General features: G+C 40.0%; 1 protein-coding gene across 3 annotated transcripts in view; it reads right to left on the reverse strand.

Annotated features, from left to right (window-relative positions):
* PDSS2 (decaprenyl diphosphate synthase subunit 2) overlaps window positions 1–15,019 on the reverse strand; it is a 298,703-nt gene that overhangs the window by 114,166 nt on the left and 169,518 nt on the right. For all 3 annotated transcript variants that reach the window (XM_008007441.3, XM_008007440.3, XM_008007438.3), the window contains one exon: window positions 5,847–6,045. In XM_008007441.3, the coding sequence (XP_008005632.1) occupies window positions 5,847–6,045 (199 nt within the window). The remainder of the gene's footprint in view (window positions 1–5,846; window positions 6,046–15,019) is intronic.

A 15,019-nucleotide genomic window follows, 5' to 3' on the forward strand; every position in this document is an offset into this window, starting at 1 on the left:
ATAAAGATAACATACATGTGCATACAATAAAACAATAATTTCTTTATACTGATTATCTGAATATTTAAAAATAACGAGAAGAATTATTATTGATGTTTATTTACATGGTTTAATCCATTTCTTAGCCATATCTGTCTCTAATATTGTGTCAGTGGCATTTTTCTGAAGAATGTGTTCATTAAAATACGGTATTTAAAAATAAACCTGCCTGCAATATTTTTCACAGTTGCAGTTTATAGTTAGTTTGGAATTATTGATACTTTCACTTATGGTGAAAATTCTCTTTCTACACATTCTAAGTTACCTGATAAGTTCAGAGTAAATTTGCTAAATGGAGGACAGAATTCTAATTTTAAAAATATTGAACAGTATAAATATTTCAGTCCAAATATTTTTAGAGGCACTTTCTTTTTGCTTCCATCAGAGTATCTTACTTTAACAGATCTTTTTTTTTTTTTTTTTTTTTTTTTTTTCAGATGGCATTTCGCTCTTGTTGCCCAGGCTGAAGTGCAATGGTGCAATCTCAGCTCACTGCAACCTCCGTCTCCTCGGTTCAAGCGATTCTCCTGCCTCAGCCTCCTGAGCAGCTGGGATTACAGGCATGTGCTACCATGCCCTGCTAATTTCAGGGTTTCGCCATGTTGGTCAGGCTCGTCTCGAACTCCCGACCTCAGGTGATCTGCCCACTTCGACCTCCCAAAGTGCTGGGATTATAGGCGTGAGCCACTGTTCCCGGCCTAACAAATATTTTTATAAGACAAAACTTGTCAAATAAGTTGTCTCTATAATTCTTTTCAATGTTTTGCCAAATTTAGATGCTGCAAAATCTAGGCCTTCTCAATCTCACTGTGTGTGTGTGTGTGTGTGTGTGTGTGTGTGTGTGTGTGTGTGTGCAATTTATTCAAAGTAGGAGCACCACCAAGATTCTTCCTGCAAGGTGAGACATTTCAAATCGCAACTACAGAACTGAAAATTTTAATCTTGTATATCGTTTGAGTTCCTACTGTCTATATCATTCCTTCTTTGCTTTTGTAGGGAAAAATTCTAATGGAAGCTTTGTTTTGTTTTCATTAATTGTAATTCCCTAAAAGTCTCATGTAGTGTTGTGTTTATTGAATACTTGATTTAAGAGTCTCAACTGATGTTGAACAAAATGCTGCCAAATATTATTATTATTATTTTAATTTTTTTTTTGAGACAGAGTTTCACCCCGTCACCCAGGCTGGAGGTACAGTGGTGTGATCTCGGCTCACTGAAACCTCCAACTTATGGGTTCAAGTGATTCTCGTGCCTCAGACTCCTGAGTAGCTGGAATTACAGGCATGCACCACCACACCTGGCTAATTTTTGTATTTTCAGTAGAAACAGGGTTTCACTGTGTTGGCCAGGCTGGTCTCAAACTCCCGACCTCAAGGGATCCGCCTGCCTTGGCCTCCCAAAGTGCTGGAAATACAGGCGTGAGCCACCGCACCCGAATGCCACCAAATTTTTGATGACCCATTTAGAATAAAGTTCAATACCACTGTTGGGGGCCCAGACTGATTTATAAAGATTTCTAAAATCTGATCAACGACAGACAAAGAGAAAAGGCACATACTGCTCTGTTGAAGTGTTTTTTTTTTTTTTTTTTTTTGAGACAGAGTTTCACTCTTGTTGCCCAGGCTAGAGTGCAATGGCGCCATCTCGGCTCACTGCTACCTCCACCACCCAGGTTCAAGTGATTCTCATGCCTCATCCTCCCAAGTAGCTGGGATTACACGCATGTGCCACCATGCTCGGCTAATGTTTTTTGCATTTTTAGTAGAGACGGGATTTCACCACCTTGGTCAGACTGGTCTCGAACTCCTGATCTCAGGTGATCCACCCACTTCAGCCTCCCAAAGTGCGGGGATTACAGGCATGAGCCACCGTGCCCGGCCTGAAGCGTATTTTTTATCTGACATCAGCTACAACTCCCAAATCTTACAGTGCAGTGACTGTGACTATTCAGATATTTATAAATTTTGATGTAACAATAGCTTCTACTAAAATAGAAGACTTTTGGTGCTCGTTTAGATGTAATAATCAATTGTGTGCCACAACCAATGCCAACTACTCCACAGGTGGCTTAATGTAGTAAAAAAACATTGTTTTTACCACAACATTGTGCTTCACCAAAATTTGCACTTCTATTGTTACTATAAACTAATAATTTTATTTTCTACATTGAACTTTTATTTATTTAGTTTTTGAGACGGAGTCTCACTCTGTTGCCGAGGCTGGAGTGCAGTGGCACAATCTCGGCTCACTGCAAGCTCTGCCTCCCGGGTTCACGCCATTCTCCTGCTTCAGCCTCCCAAGTAGCTGAGACTACAGGTGCCCACCACCACGCCCAGCTAAGTTTTTGTATTTTCAATAGAGACGGGGTTTCACCGTGTTAGCCAGGATGGTCTAGAGCTTGTGATCTTGTGATCCGCCTGCGTTGGCCTCCCAAAGTGCAGGGATTACAGGCTTGAGCCACCGTGCCCAGTCTTTCTATATTGAACTTTTAAACTGAATTTCCAATCTCACTCATAAAGGCTTTATGTTTAACAGAATATACTTCCAAAAGCTTTACCTTAATCCCATGAATGAATGGAAAGAAAAAAATGAAACCATTTGTAGAACTAACTTAAATGATATACTTATTTGAAATACCTGATGACACTGAACTAAAACTGGAATTAGTTAACTGCTTTCATAGTTCTTCTGACAATGAAACAAAAGAACTATTGCTTCCCTTTTCCTATATACACATAAATACTTGTAGTCGATAATTAGTGAAATCACTTAGAATAGTCATTTCTCTAAATATAAGTTGTGTTGCAGAGTGGTATGGATATATACCTTCTGCAGCTGCATAAAGTAAATCCTGATACTTCTTTGACAGACTTTACTCTTCTTGTTTTCATGTGGTCAGTGATACCACTACGGCCTCCACAGTGGTTAGTAAATGTCAACAAACATTTTTTCAAGTTATTAATATACATTCCTTATTAACTTTCTTAAGAAAAAAAATCAATAAAAAAATCAATTAAAAAATGAAACACATACTTTTAGTTTTTTCAGTTTACTGCTGCCAAAAAGATTTACTGCAAAAACTAAGTGTTGCCAAGCAATAAAATAGTTATAGATTTACACTGTACAAGCAAGTGTGCTCAGTCTACGCTATACTTGCTCCCTAGCAGAGCTGATCAGCCTTGATTTCCCATATATATTTTACAGACACCCAAACCTATAATTTACTGTTTCCCACTGAACTTATCAACTGGTACCTGGTGGCTTTGTGACTCTTGCAGGTCACGCATGGGCTACAGTACAATTGGGTGACACACTACACAGCCAGCTGGGGCAGCAGCATCAAAACTTTTCCCACCACCTGATACAGGAAACAGTTAGCTGCCCCTAGACATTTGTGTCTGAGTGTACTTTACTGTATTAGCAATTGCCCTGCATTCTGTCCTTGACTGGGAAGTGTTAGTTGTGCCTGAAAGGGTTGGGAAAAGAGATGTTATTTCTGTTATCTTTCAGATTTCCTAACAACTTAAAATGAAGCTGGGCACAGTGGCTCATGCCTGTAATCCCAGCACTTTGGGAGGCCAACACAGGAGGATTTCTTGAGCCCAGGAGTTCAAGACCAGCCTGGGCAACATGGTGAAAGGCAAAAGGCCGTCTCTGAAAAAAAAATACAAAAAATTAGCCGGGTGTGGTTGTATGCACCTGTGGTCCCAGCTACTTGGGACACTGAGGTAGGAGGATCGCTTTAATCAGGGAGGGTGAGGCTACAGTGATTGCACCACTGCACTCCAGCCTAGGTGACAGAGTAAGACCCTGTTTCAAAAAAGAAAAAAAAGGAAAAAAGGACAACTGATAATGAGAACTCTCTCCACTGTGTAAGGGTCTCACAATACTATTATATTACACTACACAAAAACAAAAACAGAGGCTGAAAGTACTAAGTGGGGATCTACCAAACTCATCCCAACTTATTCTAATATAATTATTAGTAATAATTCTCTGTTAAAAAATGAAAAATCCAGGACAAATGCTAAATCAGATGAGATCCCAGGATAGCTGGCTTACACTGGGACTCTGCTTTAGCAAACTAGGATGTACACTGATCCAACCTTCAAGGGAAGGAGACCTGCCCTTTTATGTTCTTCCTCCTCCTATTGACTGGAGGGAGGCCATAATGGCAACTGCCTCAGGCCATGATGTGGTAAGATAAGGATGGCAGAACCGTAAGATAGAAGGAGCCTGGATCCCTGACTTTGCAGAATCACTACACCAACTTTTGACTGCCTACTCCTAGGTGATTTTACATGAGAAAAAAAAATAAATTCCTATCTTAAGGCACTGTTACCTTATAATCAAACCTAATCCTAACTGATATAACAAGAAATACCTCTATAACCCTTCCATAAAGCAGGTTGGCAATATGTATCAAGAATACTAAAAATGTGGCCAGGTGTGGTGGCCTTAATCCTTGTAGTGGCTGGGATTAATTTCATACTGTAATTGCAGCACTTTGGGAGGTTGAGGTGGGAGGATCGTTTGAGGCCAGGAGTTCAAGACAAGCCTGGAAAACACAGTGAGACTCTGTCTCCACAAAAAGTTTTTAAAAATTAGCCAGGCATGGTGGTGCCTGTAGCTACTCAGGAGGCTAAGGTAAGAGATGGCTTGAGCCCAGGAGTTTGAGGCTGAAGTAAGCTATGATTATGCTACTGCACTTTATTTTTTTATTTTTATTTTTATTTTTTTTTGAGACAGAGTCTCACTCTGTCGCCCAGGCTGGAGTGCGGTGGCGCGATCTCAGCTCACTGCAACCTCCCAGGGTGGAGTGGCTCAATCTCGGCTCACTGCAACCTCTACCTCCTGGGTTCAAGGGATTCTCCTGCTTCAGCCTCCCAAGTAGCTGGGATTACAGGCAAGCGCCACCACGCCCAGCTCATTTTTTATTTTTAGTAGAGACGGGGTTTCACCATGTTGGCAGGCTGGTCTCGAACTCCCGACCTCAGGTGATCCACCCTCCCTGGCCTCCCAAAGTGCTGGGATTACGGGAGTGAGCCACTGCACCCGGCCTTTAGCCTGGGTGATAGAGTGAGACCATGTCTCTATAACAAAAGGAAAAAAAAAAAAACACTAAAAATGTTTAACCCTTTGAACCACTTCTAGGTCTTTATCTTAAAGAAATAATCTGGAATAAGGAAAATTGATATGCAAAGATCTTTACTGAAGATCTACTTATGATAGTAAAAATAAGAAGCAACCTCAATGTCCAACAACGAGGAATTTGTTAAATAAGAGGTATTATATCTAAATGACTGGATATTATAAAAAAAGTTATAACCATAAGAACATGCTCACATCATAATATTAAGTAAGAAAAAATAGGCAGGATTAAAAAAACCTTATACATAGCAAGTTCTCATATATATTACAAAAAAATGACATATATAAAGGCATTAATGAACAACAAAAAAAGACTACAAGGAAATACATGAAGATATAAACCAGCAGTGATTATCTCTGGATAGTGGGATTATAGGTAATATTTACTTATATTTTCTTTGAAGATTTAACCCTATTCTATAATTAATAATTTCATCCATAATCAGAAAAAAAAATTACTTTCAAAACTCGTTCCTAGCATTTACGCTTTGCCTGGTACTAACACTGCCATCATCATGTTCACTATAGTTTTACTGTTTACTGAGCATGCACATGAGGGGAGTTGGGGCAGGAGGACACACAGACCTGCGGCTCCAGCAGCCAACTAATTGCTGCCTGAAGCCATTCAGGTACAACCAAACCCTGCCCATTTTTACCTTGGTGTTCTGTAGCAGAGCAAGTCCATTGCAGGCATTTGCTAGAAGAAAGTCTCCACTCAGGATAGCAATTTTATTTCCAAATTGCATGTCTTTCAGTGGACCATCAGATGATTGCAACTCATTTAAATTTACTATCCCACGATGTACAAGGAGAGCAGTATGAATAAGCTCTGTGATCTCTGCCAAACTTCTTTGACTAAAACATAAAGGTAAGATTTGTTAGAGTATCAAGAATACCGTTTTATCACTAATGTCTGATTTCAGTTTTCAACAATAAAATATTCCATAGGTTGCCACCCACTTTTTTTTGGGGGGGGTATTATATCTTTCTAATGAAGCTTTAAATAGAGGCCTCTCTACTGAGCAGTTTGGGATCTGTAAGAAGATCTTGACACCTTCCTTCTCTGTAATACTCCTCACTCTTCCCTACAAGTCACTAGGATATCCCAGATAGAAGTTGGCCAGTGGAGGGCCACCCTTCACAGCTCCATTTAGATACTGTGCTCTCGGTATACTTTCCTCATGCTCATAACTTCAAGATTTCTGAGACTCCTTAGTAGTGTCTAATGGAATTCCAATTTAAGTGAGAATATAATCCGTGCCAGATACTAGTCTAAGGGCATTATGTACATTCTCTCTCACTCTCTTTTTTTTTTTTTTTGATGGGGTCTCACTCTGTCACCCAGGTTTGAGTGCAGTGGTGCAATCTCAGCTCACTGTAACTTCCACCTCCCAGGCTCAAATAATCTTCCCACTTCAGCCTCCTGAGTAGCTGGGACTACTTGGTGTGTGACACCAAGCCTGGCTAACTTTTGTATTTTTGGTAGAGACAGGGTTTTGCCATGTTGCCCAGGCTGGTCTTGAACTCCTGAGCTCAGGTGATCCACCTGCCTCGGACTCCAAAGTGCGAGGATAACAGGTGTGAGCCACTGCTCCTAACCACATTATCTCAATCGTAAATGCAAAGCTATGGGGTTTACAGAGACAAATACAATATGGTTTCATCCTTTAAGGACTTTTTAACTTTCAGAATAAGAATGAAGACAAAAACCTACAGTAGCAAATAATATAGAGAAGGCCCCTGAGGAGCTTATAGTATAGAACTGTATTACATGGCAATTTCAGCAGATGTTTGTTCCTTTTTATATTTTTCTGTAGTTTGTATATTTTGTACCATGACAAAAGTATTACTTTTATATTCAGAAAAAAAATCAATAGGTAATTACTAAAAATTTAAACATTATCACAACTTCATGATAGGTATTATTAACCTCTTTTAATAGGTGAAAAAATTGTGCACACAAGTAAAATGACTTTCCCAAGAGTACACAGTAATGTAGATCTGAAAATCTGTTGGTATCTGCTACAAATGGCCCCATGTGAGTCACGTCTTTTGGTTTCCAAGGTCCTGCATGATCCCCTTCCACACCTGGCAATGTGACTTGCTTTGGCCAATAGGACATCAACAAACAGTACACATGGAAGCCTGATAAGTGCCTATGCAACTGATAAGCTTTTCACAGTCACAGGAGTTGCATGACCCCAAGCAGAAGAACCCTCAGGTCAATCCACAAAATGGTAGTGTGTTTCAAGTCACTAAATTTGCTATGTAGCAACAGATATCTGATACAGAAATGATATATCTAGAAGTGGCGTGTTTGCTTTGAGTCAGAAAAATGAGACTGGGAGGCAAAGGCTGAAGGAATGGCAAACTCTTAGTGGAAGCTGGAAAGCTACTCAGCTACAAGTATAAACTATATCTTACTAGAAAGGGAAAATAGGCCAGGTGCAGTGGCTCATGCCTGTAATCCCAGCACTTTGGGAGGTCCAGGGGGTAGGACTGCTTGAAGCCAGGAGTTCAACATCAGTCCAGGCAACATAGTGAGACCCCATCTCTACAAAAAATTTAAAAATAAAAATTAGCTGGGTGAGGGAGTGCACACCTGTAGTCCCAGTTACTTGGGAGGCTGAGGTGGGACAATCACCTGAGCTCAGGAGTTCAAAGTTAGAGTGAACTGACTGCACTATTGCACTCTAGCCTAGGCACAGAGTGAGACTCTATTTCAAAAAAAAAAAAAAAAAAAAAAAAAAAAAAAGAAAAGGAAAGAAAAGAAAAGGAAGCTCAGAAGGCAGAACCAAGAACAATGGAGAAGAGTGAATTCGAGAACCATTTCCAGGGAACAGAACTGAGCCCTAATCAAGAAACATTCCTTGCTCCAAGATAGAGTAGGTGGCCCAGATATGTCCCCAGCTGGATTTCAGAATTGCTATAGATTAGTGACTGCTACGTACCTCCCATTTCTCTCTCTTTTAAATGAAACTGACAACTGTGGTTATCTTCTTTCTGATTCACTATTGTATGTTGGATAGATGGTGGTGTGTGGGTGGGGGGAGGGTAATTTGTTTCTTTATTTCCTAGGTCCCTGATTGAAGAGGGGCTGCACCCATGGAACCACATCCATATGGAGACCTAACAGAAATCATGAGATCAGGGACTCTGAGCTTGATGTCATACAATGGATGAGACTGGGGTCTTGGGAGGTGGTATGTTTTGCATATGGAAGGAATGTGAAACATTGGGCCTGAGGGCAAACTGTGGCAGAGTGTTACACCAAGTTACACTTATCAGTCACATCCTCTGATATCCAAGCAATGTATAATCTCCTTGATTGATGCTGAATTTGACCATGTGACTTGTTTGGTCAACAGGACATCAGCAAAAGAGGGACAAACAGGCTTGATAAGTGTTTTTGCATTGGGGTTTACCCTCTTGGAATGCTAACCTGAGACTACAAGTTAAGAAATATAATCTAGCCTCTTTGAGAATGAAAGACAACATGGAGAAAGGCCCATGTTGTCAAGCCCAGCCCCCTGCACATTTATCGGGTAAACACAGCCACATAAATAAATACAGGAGAAACCAGCAAAGGAACAGTCCAGCCAAACAACAGAATTATAAGAAATAAGTTGGTTATTGTTTTAAGCCACCAAAGTTTGGAGTAGTTTGTTACACAATAGACAACTAACAGAGACTCCAAACCCCAATCTATTTCTACTAGATTAGGCTGCCTCCCACATGTGCCCATTGAAAGATTCTATCTTTCCTTTTTTTCTGTAGACCTCATCTGTGTCATAAAAGCTTTAAAAAAGTTTCCTTGAAGAAGCTAAATTTGAGAGGGGCCTGGAAAGGCAAGTAAGATTTCCATAGCTGGAGAAAAAGGGCAAAACAAGAGTAGGGCTTGAGAACTCCAGAATGAGAAAGACCATGAATCATGACATAGAGAAGGCCAGAGCAGAAAATGTGACCAAAGGTTGAAGAGATCAGTTTGGCTACAGTAAAGGGACTGTGTGGATAAGTGAGAGATAGGAATTTTGGAGCTTGGTTATAGCAGGTGAAATGGTCTATATTTTATTACACAGGCAATGTTTTGAGATGAAAGGATGATACATATTTTTTAATAACTTAGGAAGAAGATTGCAAAAGTGATACATAGAAAAACCTTAAATAAGTATCTAGGGAAAGTAGGGATATGGGGTGGGGGAGCTATTACAAAGGTCCAAGGAAGATGCAACAAAAGGCCTTGACCTAGGACAACTGCCTTAGACATGGACAGAAATAAACATAAAATAATCAGGCCAGGTAATCAGGCTCATGCCTGTAATCCCTGCACTTCGGGAGGCCAAGCTGGGTGCATCACCTGAGGTAAGGAGTTCGAAACCAGCCTGGCAAACATGATGAAACCTTGTCTCTACTAAAAATAGAAAAATTAGCCAGGCATGGTGGCAGGCACCTGACTAATTTTTGGGAGCTACTTGGGAGGCTGAGGCAGGAGAATCTCTTGAACCTAGAAGGTGGAGGTTGCAGCATGCTGAGATTATGCCACTGTACTCTAGCCTGGATGACAGAGCAAGACTCAATCTCAAAATAAATAAATAAAATAAATAAACAAATAAATAAATAAATATAAAATCATCAAATAATATATGAGAGTCTTCTCTCAAAAAAAACCAGACTGGCTTAACAGTTATAATAATCACATAAAGATACAATTAAAAGAACTAAACAACTTGGCATTATCAAATGCTAAGGAAAATCTCATGTCTAATTGATTTCCTTTGTTAAAAAAAATTAAGAGACTATGTAAAGATGACCCAGTAGACATACTGTACTTGATTACAAATTTGGGGAGTAGAGAAAGGAAATTAATCAGTGAGTCAAATAGCATCTAAGAGTAAATTCATAGTTTAGATTAAAATCTCATTATATCCCAAAGAAAATCACTAAGAATGGAGGCTTAAAAGACAGTTGAAAAGTTAACAGAAGACATTTTTTAAAAATAGAACATTTAAAATTACCTTTTAAAAAGTGACTAAAAGAAAGGAATAAAATTGTATTTTATTACTACCCTGCAAATAATTTCTAGTTTCTAAAACCATTCACTGAAAAAAGTCCATATTGTCACATTTCACAAAAATCACATAATGAGATTATGGGAAAGCATAAAAGTAAAAAGGGTTAAGCATTTGGACAAGTTTTTCATGCAGTTCAGCTTATGAAAGAAAGTAATAACTAGGTAAGCAAAAAGTGGTGTTTTGGATTACTCAAAGGATGAAAATGAGTGATTTTGACATCTATAGTCATAAAACAGCATTCATTAAATAAATAGCAACTTTTAAATGCCACATGGCCAGAAACAACACAAACAATGGTATGCAATAATAAAAGTGAAAGCCCATCATTTTTACAGTGTCTGCCATTTAAAAAAACCTTTCATTTATATGATCTACTTGTGATTCTAATTATAGAGGTCTGCAGAGGTTAAACACTTGATCAAGAACACTGAGTTTATAAAAGGCAAAGCTGGAACTCAGAGCCACCTTGTCCTACTAACAAATGACAATTTAAAATGTTTAGCTGGGCACAGTGGCTCACGCCTGTAATCCCAGCTCTTTGGGGGGCTGAGGCAGGAGCCTCAGGAGTTTGAGAGCAGCCTGGCCAACATGGTGAAACCCCGTCTCTACTAAAAATACAAAAATTAGCTGGATATGGTGGCACATGCCTGTAATCCCAGCTACTCAGGAGGCTGAGGCAGGAGAATCGTTTGAACCGGGGAGGCAGAGGTTGCAGTGAGCCGAGATCTGCACCACTGCACTCCAGCCTGGGCAACAGAGTGAGACTCTGTCTCAAACTGAAAATAAAAATAGAATAAAATGTTTATTTACCTAAGGAATAGTAGCTGGTTGGGGAGGGGGAATAAGCCGAAGTCACAATATATGCCACAAATTTGTCCAATTTTCATTCCTACTTTTGAAGCAACAGGGAAGGGAATGTTGCTAGGAAAAAATTATATTAAGAACAGGCTTAATTCTTTTTGTTTACAGTAACTGGGGAAGGTCAAGTTGTTTGAATTCATCAGAATGAAATCAATAGTTTTAGCCTAATCAGGAATCTGGATAACAGTTCTACTTCTGCTTATTACATAAGACAATTCATGGGCAAATCCCTTAAACTCAGACCCTTGGTCTTCTTGTCCCTGAAAGGACGGGGACTGGAGAAACACATCCCTTCCAGTCCCCAAATTATAAGATTCAGGGATTTTTTAAAAAGTTACCTAAACTGGCAGTTAATAGTTAAAAAGATTTTTAAAATACCTACTTTTCTATAGGAAATAGGAGTGAAATGACTAGTCTTTAAATCTATCCTGTAATTTCACTATCTAGTCCTGTGCTCTCAGATTCTAAGATTTTATCACCAGATAAGTAACTCTGGATCATATTTTGCAAGAGTCCAATTTAGTATATGTCAGAGAAGCAGTGACAGTACGAAAAAATTTGAGAAAAGTTTCTCCTGGTGATCTTATTCCTATTTTAGCTATCCAAAGCAATCTATTAAACTTTCAATGCACTGGATTTAAAAAAAATTATCTTAAATAAAAGTCTTCATGCCAATTTATGTACATATATTTCAGTACTCTTGAATATTTCTCATGCTCTTTTTTGTTTGTTTGTTTTTTGTTTTGAGATGGAGTCTCACTCTGTCGCCCAGACTGGAGTGCAGTAATGTGATCTCGGCTCACTGCAACCTCTGCCTCCCAGGTTCAAGTGATTCTCATGCATCAGCCTCCTGAGTAGCTGGGATTACAGGCATGTGCCATGATGTCCAGCTAAGTTTTTTGTATTTTTAGTAGAGACAGGGTTTCACCATGTTGGCCAGGCTGGTCTTGAACTAACGACCTCAAGTGATCCGCCCACCTCGGCCTCCCAAAGTGCTGGGATTACAGGCCTGAGCCACCATGCCGGGCCCTCATGCTAACACTTGATTAGAAAATAGTCACAAATAAATACAACTTATGTTAAGTAATCAGGGTAAGAAAGTAATTACCATACTGAAAGATTAATCAATGTTTTTATAAGATTTTTCATCAAATCACTTTCTTTCCATTATATGTTAAAAAACTTCATCTGCTTTTGATCTGTCCATTTTCCTCCAAAGCTTCTTAAATTTTTTTAGCATCCTAAGCTTCAGAAATCAGGGTGGCAGACATTGCTGTTAATATTTGCCTATCCATTCTTTCCTGTGTTTGCGCCACTGCACTGCAGCCTGGGCAACAGAGACCCTGTCTCAAAAAACAAACAAACAAAAAACCCAAATTGTTACTTATAATAACTTGAACTCTCTTCAAATGTTTTGCATTTAAGTTGATGTTAAAATAGAAGAGTTAATTGTGTTTTGCCACAAAGACAAGGGAGATAAAAGACAACGGAGCCTGCTTTCTATCTTCTTTCCCTCCCTTTATTCTTTTTGAGAGGTTAAAAAAATTCAGAAAAGTACATACTCTTGACTACATTTGGAGTGGCAATGGTCCTCACTTAAAAAACTTACCTCCTCATGATCCCCTTCAGCTAGATGTGATCATGTGACACAGTCTGGCCAATTAAATTTAAGCACTAGTCCACCAGGTGGGGTTTCTGAGAAATCTACTGAGTTCCTGATATAAGGGACCAGATTCAGTTGGTGTATACCTTTGACATTTTGGGCTTACCCATGTTCCCTGTCTGGAATATGGCCCAGCTGCCTGGAGGCACAGTAGAGACTTAAGGATCCTAAAGAGGGCTCCCAACCCTCTAAACCTCCTAAAGAGGGTTGGGGGCCCTCCTAAAGGTTTAACCCTCTTTAAGCATGGTAGAGCAAAAAGAACTTTGAGCCCCTACTGACTTCTTTGAGGGCTGCATCAGCTCTGATGTGTCCACCTCTAGACTTCTTGTTATCTGAGATAAACACTACACTCTTTCAAGCCACTGTTTGTTAGAGTCTTGTTATAAGTCTTGTTAGAGTCTTGTTATATGCAGCCAAATACATTCTTAAAAGATATAGTCAATAAAAATTGTGACAATAAAAATAATAGACATCTCATGTTCATAAGTCTGCACTCTGGTTTCATTCACCTAATATTATCTCTCAGAGACAGTCCTGTATCATTCAGAAGTAGAGGATCTCCTTTTACTATTTAACATCTCTGCTGAGGTTCACTGTATAGAAAGTACCATACAACTTTTGGGGCTAAAGGGTTTGTGATCAATATATTTTTGTTTAAAGACTTTTTAATAATCAGCCCATGTGTAACTTCTTTAACTTTCCCAGAATTAACTCTTTCTTCTGTGTGTGAAAGCCTTTGAATATGACTCAGTCATGTATCAAATTAGACTGCAATTATTTCTTTAGCTATCTCTCTCCCCGCCACCCCCTTCCCTCACTATACAGTAAATTATACTACTCTACTTTCCTGGGCTGCCTATAAATATTTGTTAAATGAATAACTCTCTACTTAGCAATTAATTCTATTTATTTATTTATTTATTTATTTATTTTTCTTTCTTTCTTTCTTTTTTTTTTTTTTTTTGAGACAGAGTCTCGCTCTGTCACCCAGGCTGGAGTGTAGTGGTGTGACCCAAACTCACTGAAACCCCCACCCCCTGGGTTCAAGAAATTCTCCTGCCTCAGCCTCCCTACTATGTAGGATTACAGGCATGTGCCACTATGCCTGGCTAATTTTCGTATTTTTAGTAGAGATGGGGTTTTGTGATGTTGGCCAGGCTGGTCTCGAACCCCTGACCTCAGGTGATCTGCCCGCCTCGGCCTCCCAAAGTGCTGGGATTAGAGGTGTGAGCCACCGTACCCAGCACCATTAATTTTTAAAGGCTATAGGACATTGCTATCATTCTTAGTTTCAAAAGGGAAGGAATGACAAACTAAAAAGTAGGGTTTATAGAATCAGAGTTGGAAGTGACCCCAGAGGTCAGTTAGTCTCTATGTATCCCCCTACAGGGATTAGTGATAACTACTTCACAGGAGCCATGTCAGCTGATGAACAGTTTTTATTCGTAGAAACAGGGTCTCACTCGGTAGCCCAGGCTGGAGTACAGTGGCGTGACCACGGCTCCCTGTAACCTCAAACTCCCAGGCTCAAGTGATCCTCTTGTCTCAGCCTTCTGAGTAGCGAGGACTACAGGCACATACCACCATACTTGTCTGCTTTTTTAAAAATTATTTTTTTGGGCCAGGCGCGGTGGCTCATGCCTGTAATCCCAGCACTTTGGGGGGCCAAGGCAGGTGGATCACGAAGTCAGGAGATCGAGGCCATCCTGGCTAACACGGTGAAACCTCGTCTCCACTAAAAAAAAAATACAAAAATTTAGCTGGGCGTGGTGGTGGGTGCCTGTAGTCCCAGCTACTCGGGAGGCTGGGGTAGGAGAATGGCGTGAACCCAGGAGGGGGAGCCTGCAGTGAGCTGAGATCCTGCCACTGCACTTCTGCCTGGGCAACAGAACAAGATTCCGTCTCAAAAAAAAAAAAAAATTTTTTTTTGTAGAGACAGGGGTCTCCCTATGTTGCCCAGGCTGGTCTTGAACTCCTAAGCTGAAGCAATCCTTCCACCTCAGCCTCCCAAAGTGCTAGGAAAACAGCTGTGAGCCATCGCACTCAGACTGATAAACAGTTTGGCTGGGTGTGGTGGCTCACACCTGTAATCCCAACACTTTAGGAGGCCAAGGCCGGGGGGATTGCTTTGCCCAGGAGTTCAAGATCAGCCTGGGCAACACAGGGAGACCTCATCTCAATGAAAAACGAAACGAAAAAAATTAGCCAGGTATGGTGGTGTGTGCCTGTGATT

The sequence above is a fragment of the Chlorocebus sabaeus genome, chromosome 13 (genome assembly GCF_047675955.1).
Source record: "Chlorocebus sabaeus isolate Y175 chromosome 13, mChlSab1.0.hap1, whole genome shotgun sequence".
In the NCBI taxonomy this organism is placed as follows: domain Eukaryota; kingdom Metazoa; phylum Chordata; class Mammalia; order Primates; family Cercopithecidae; genus Chlorocebus; species Chlorocebus sabaeus.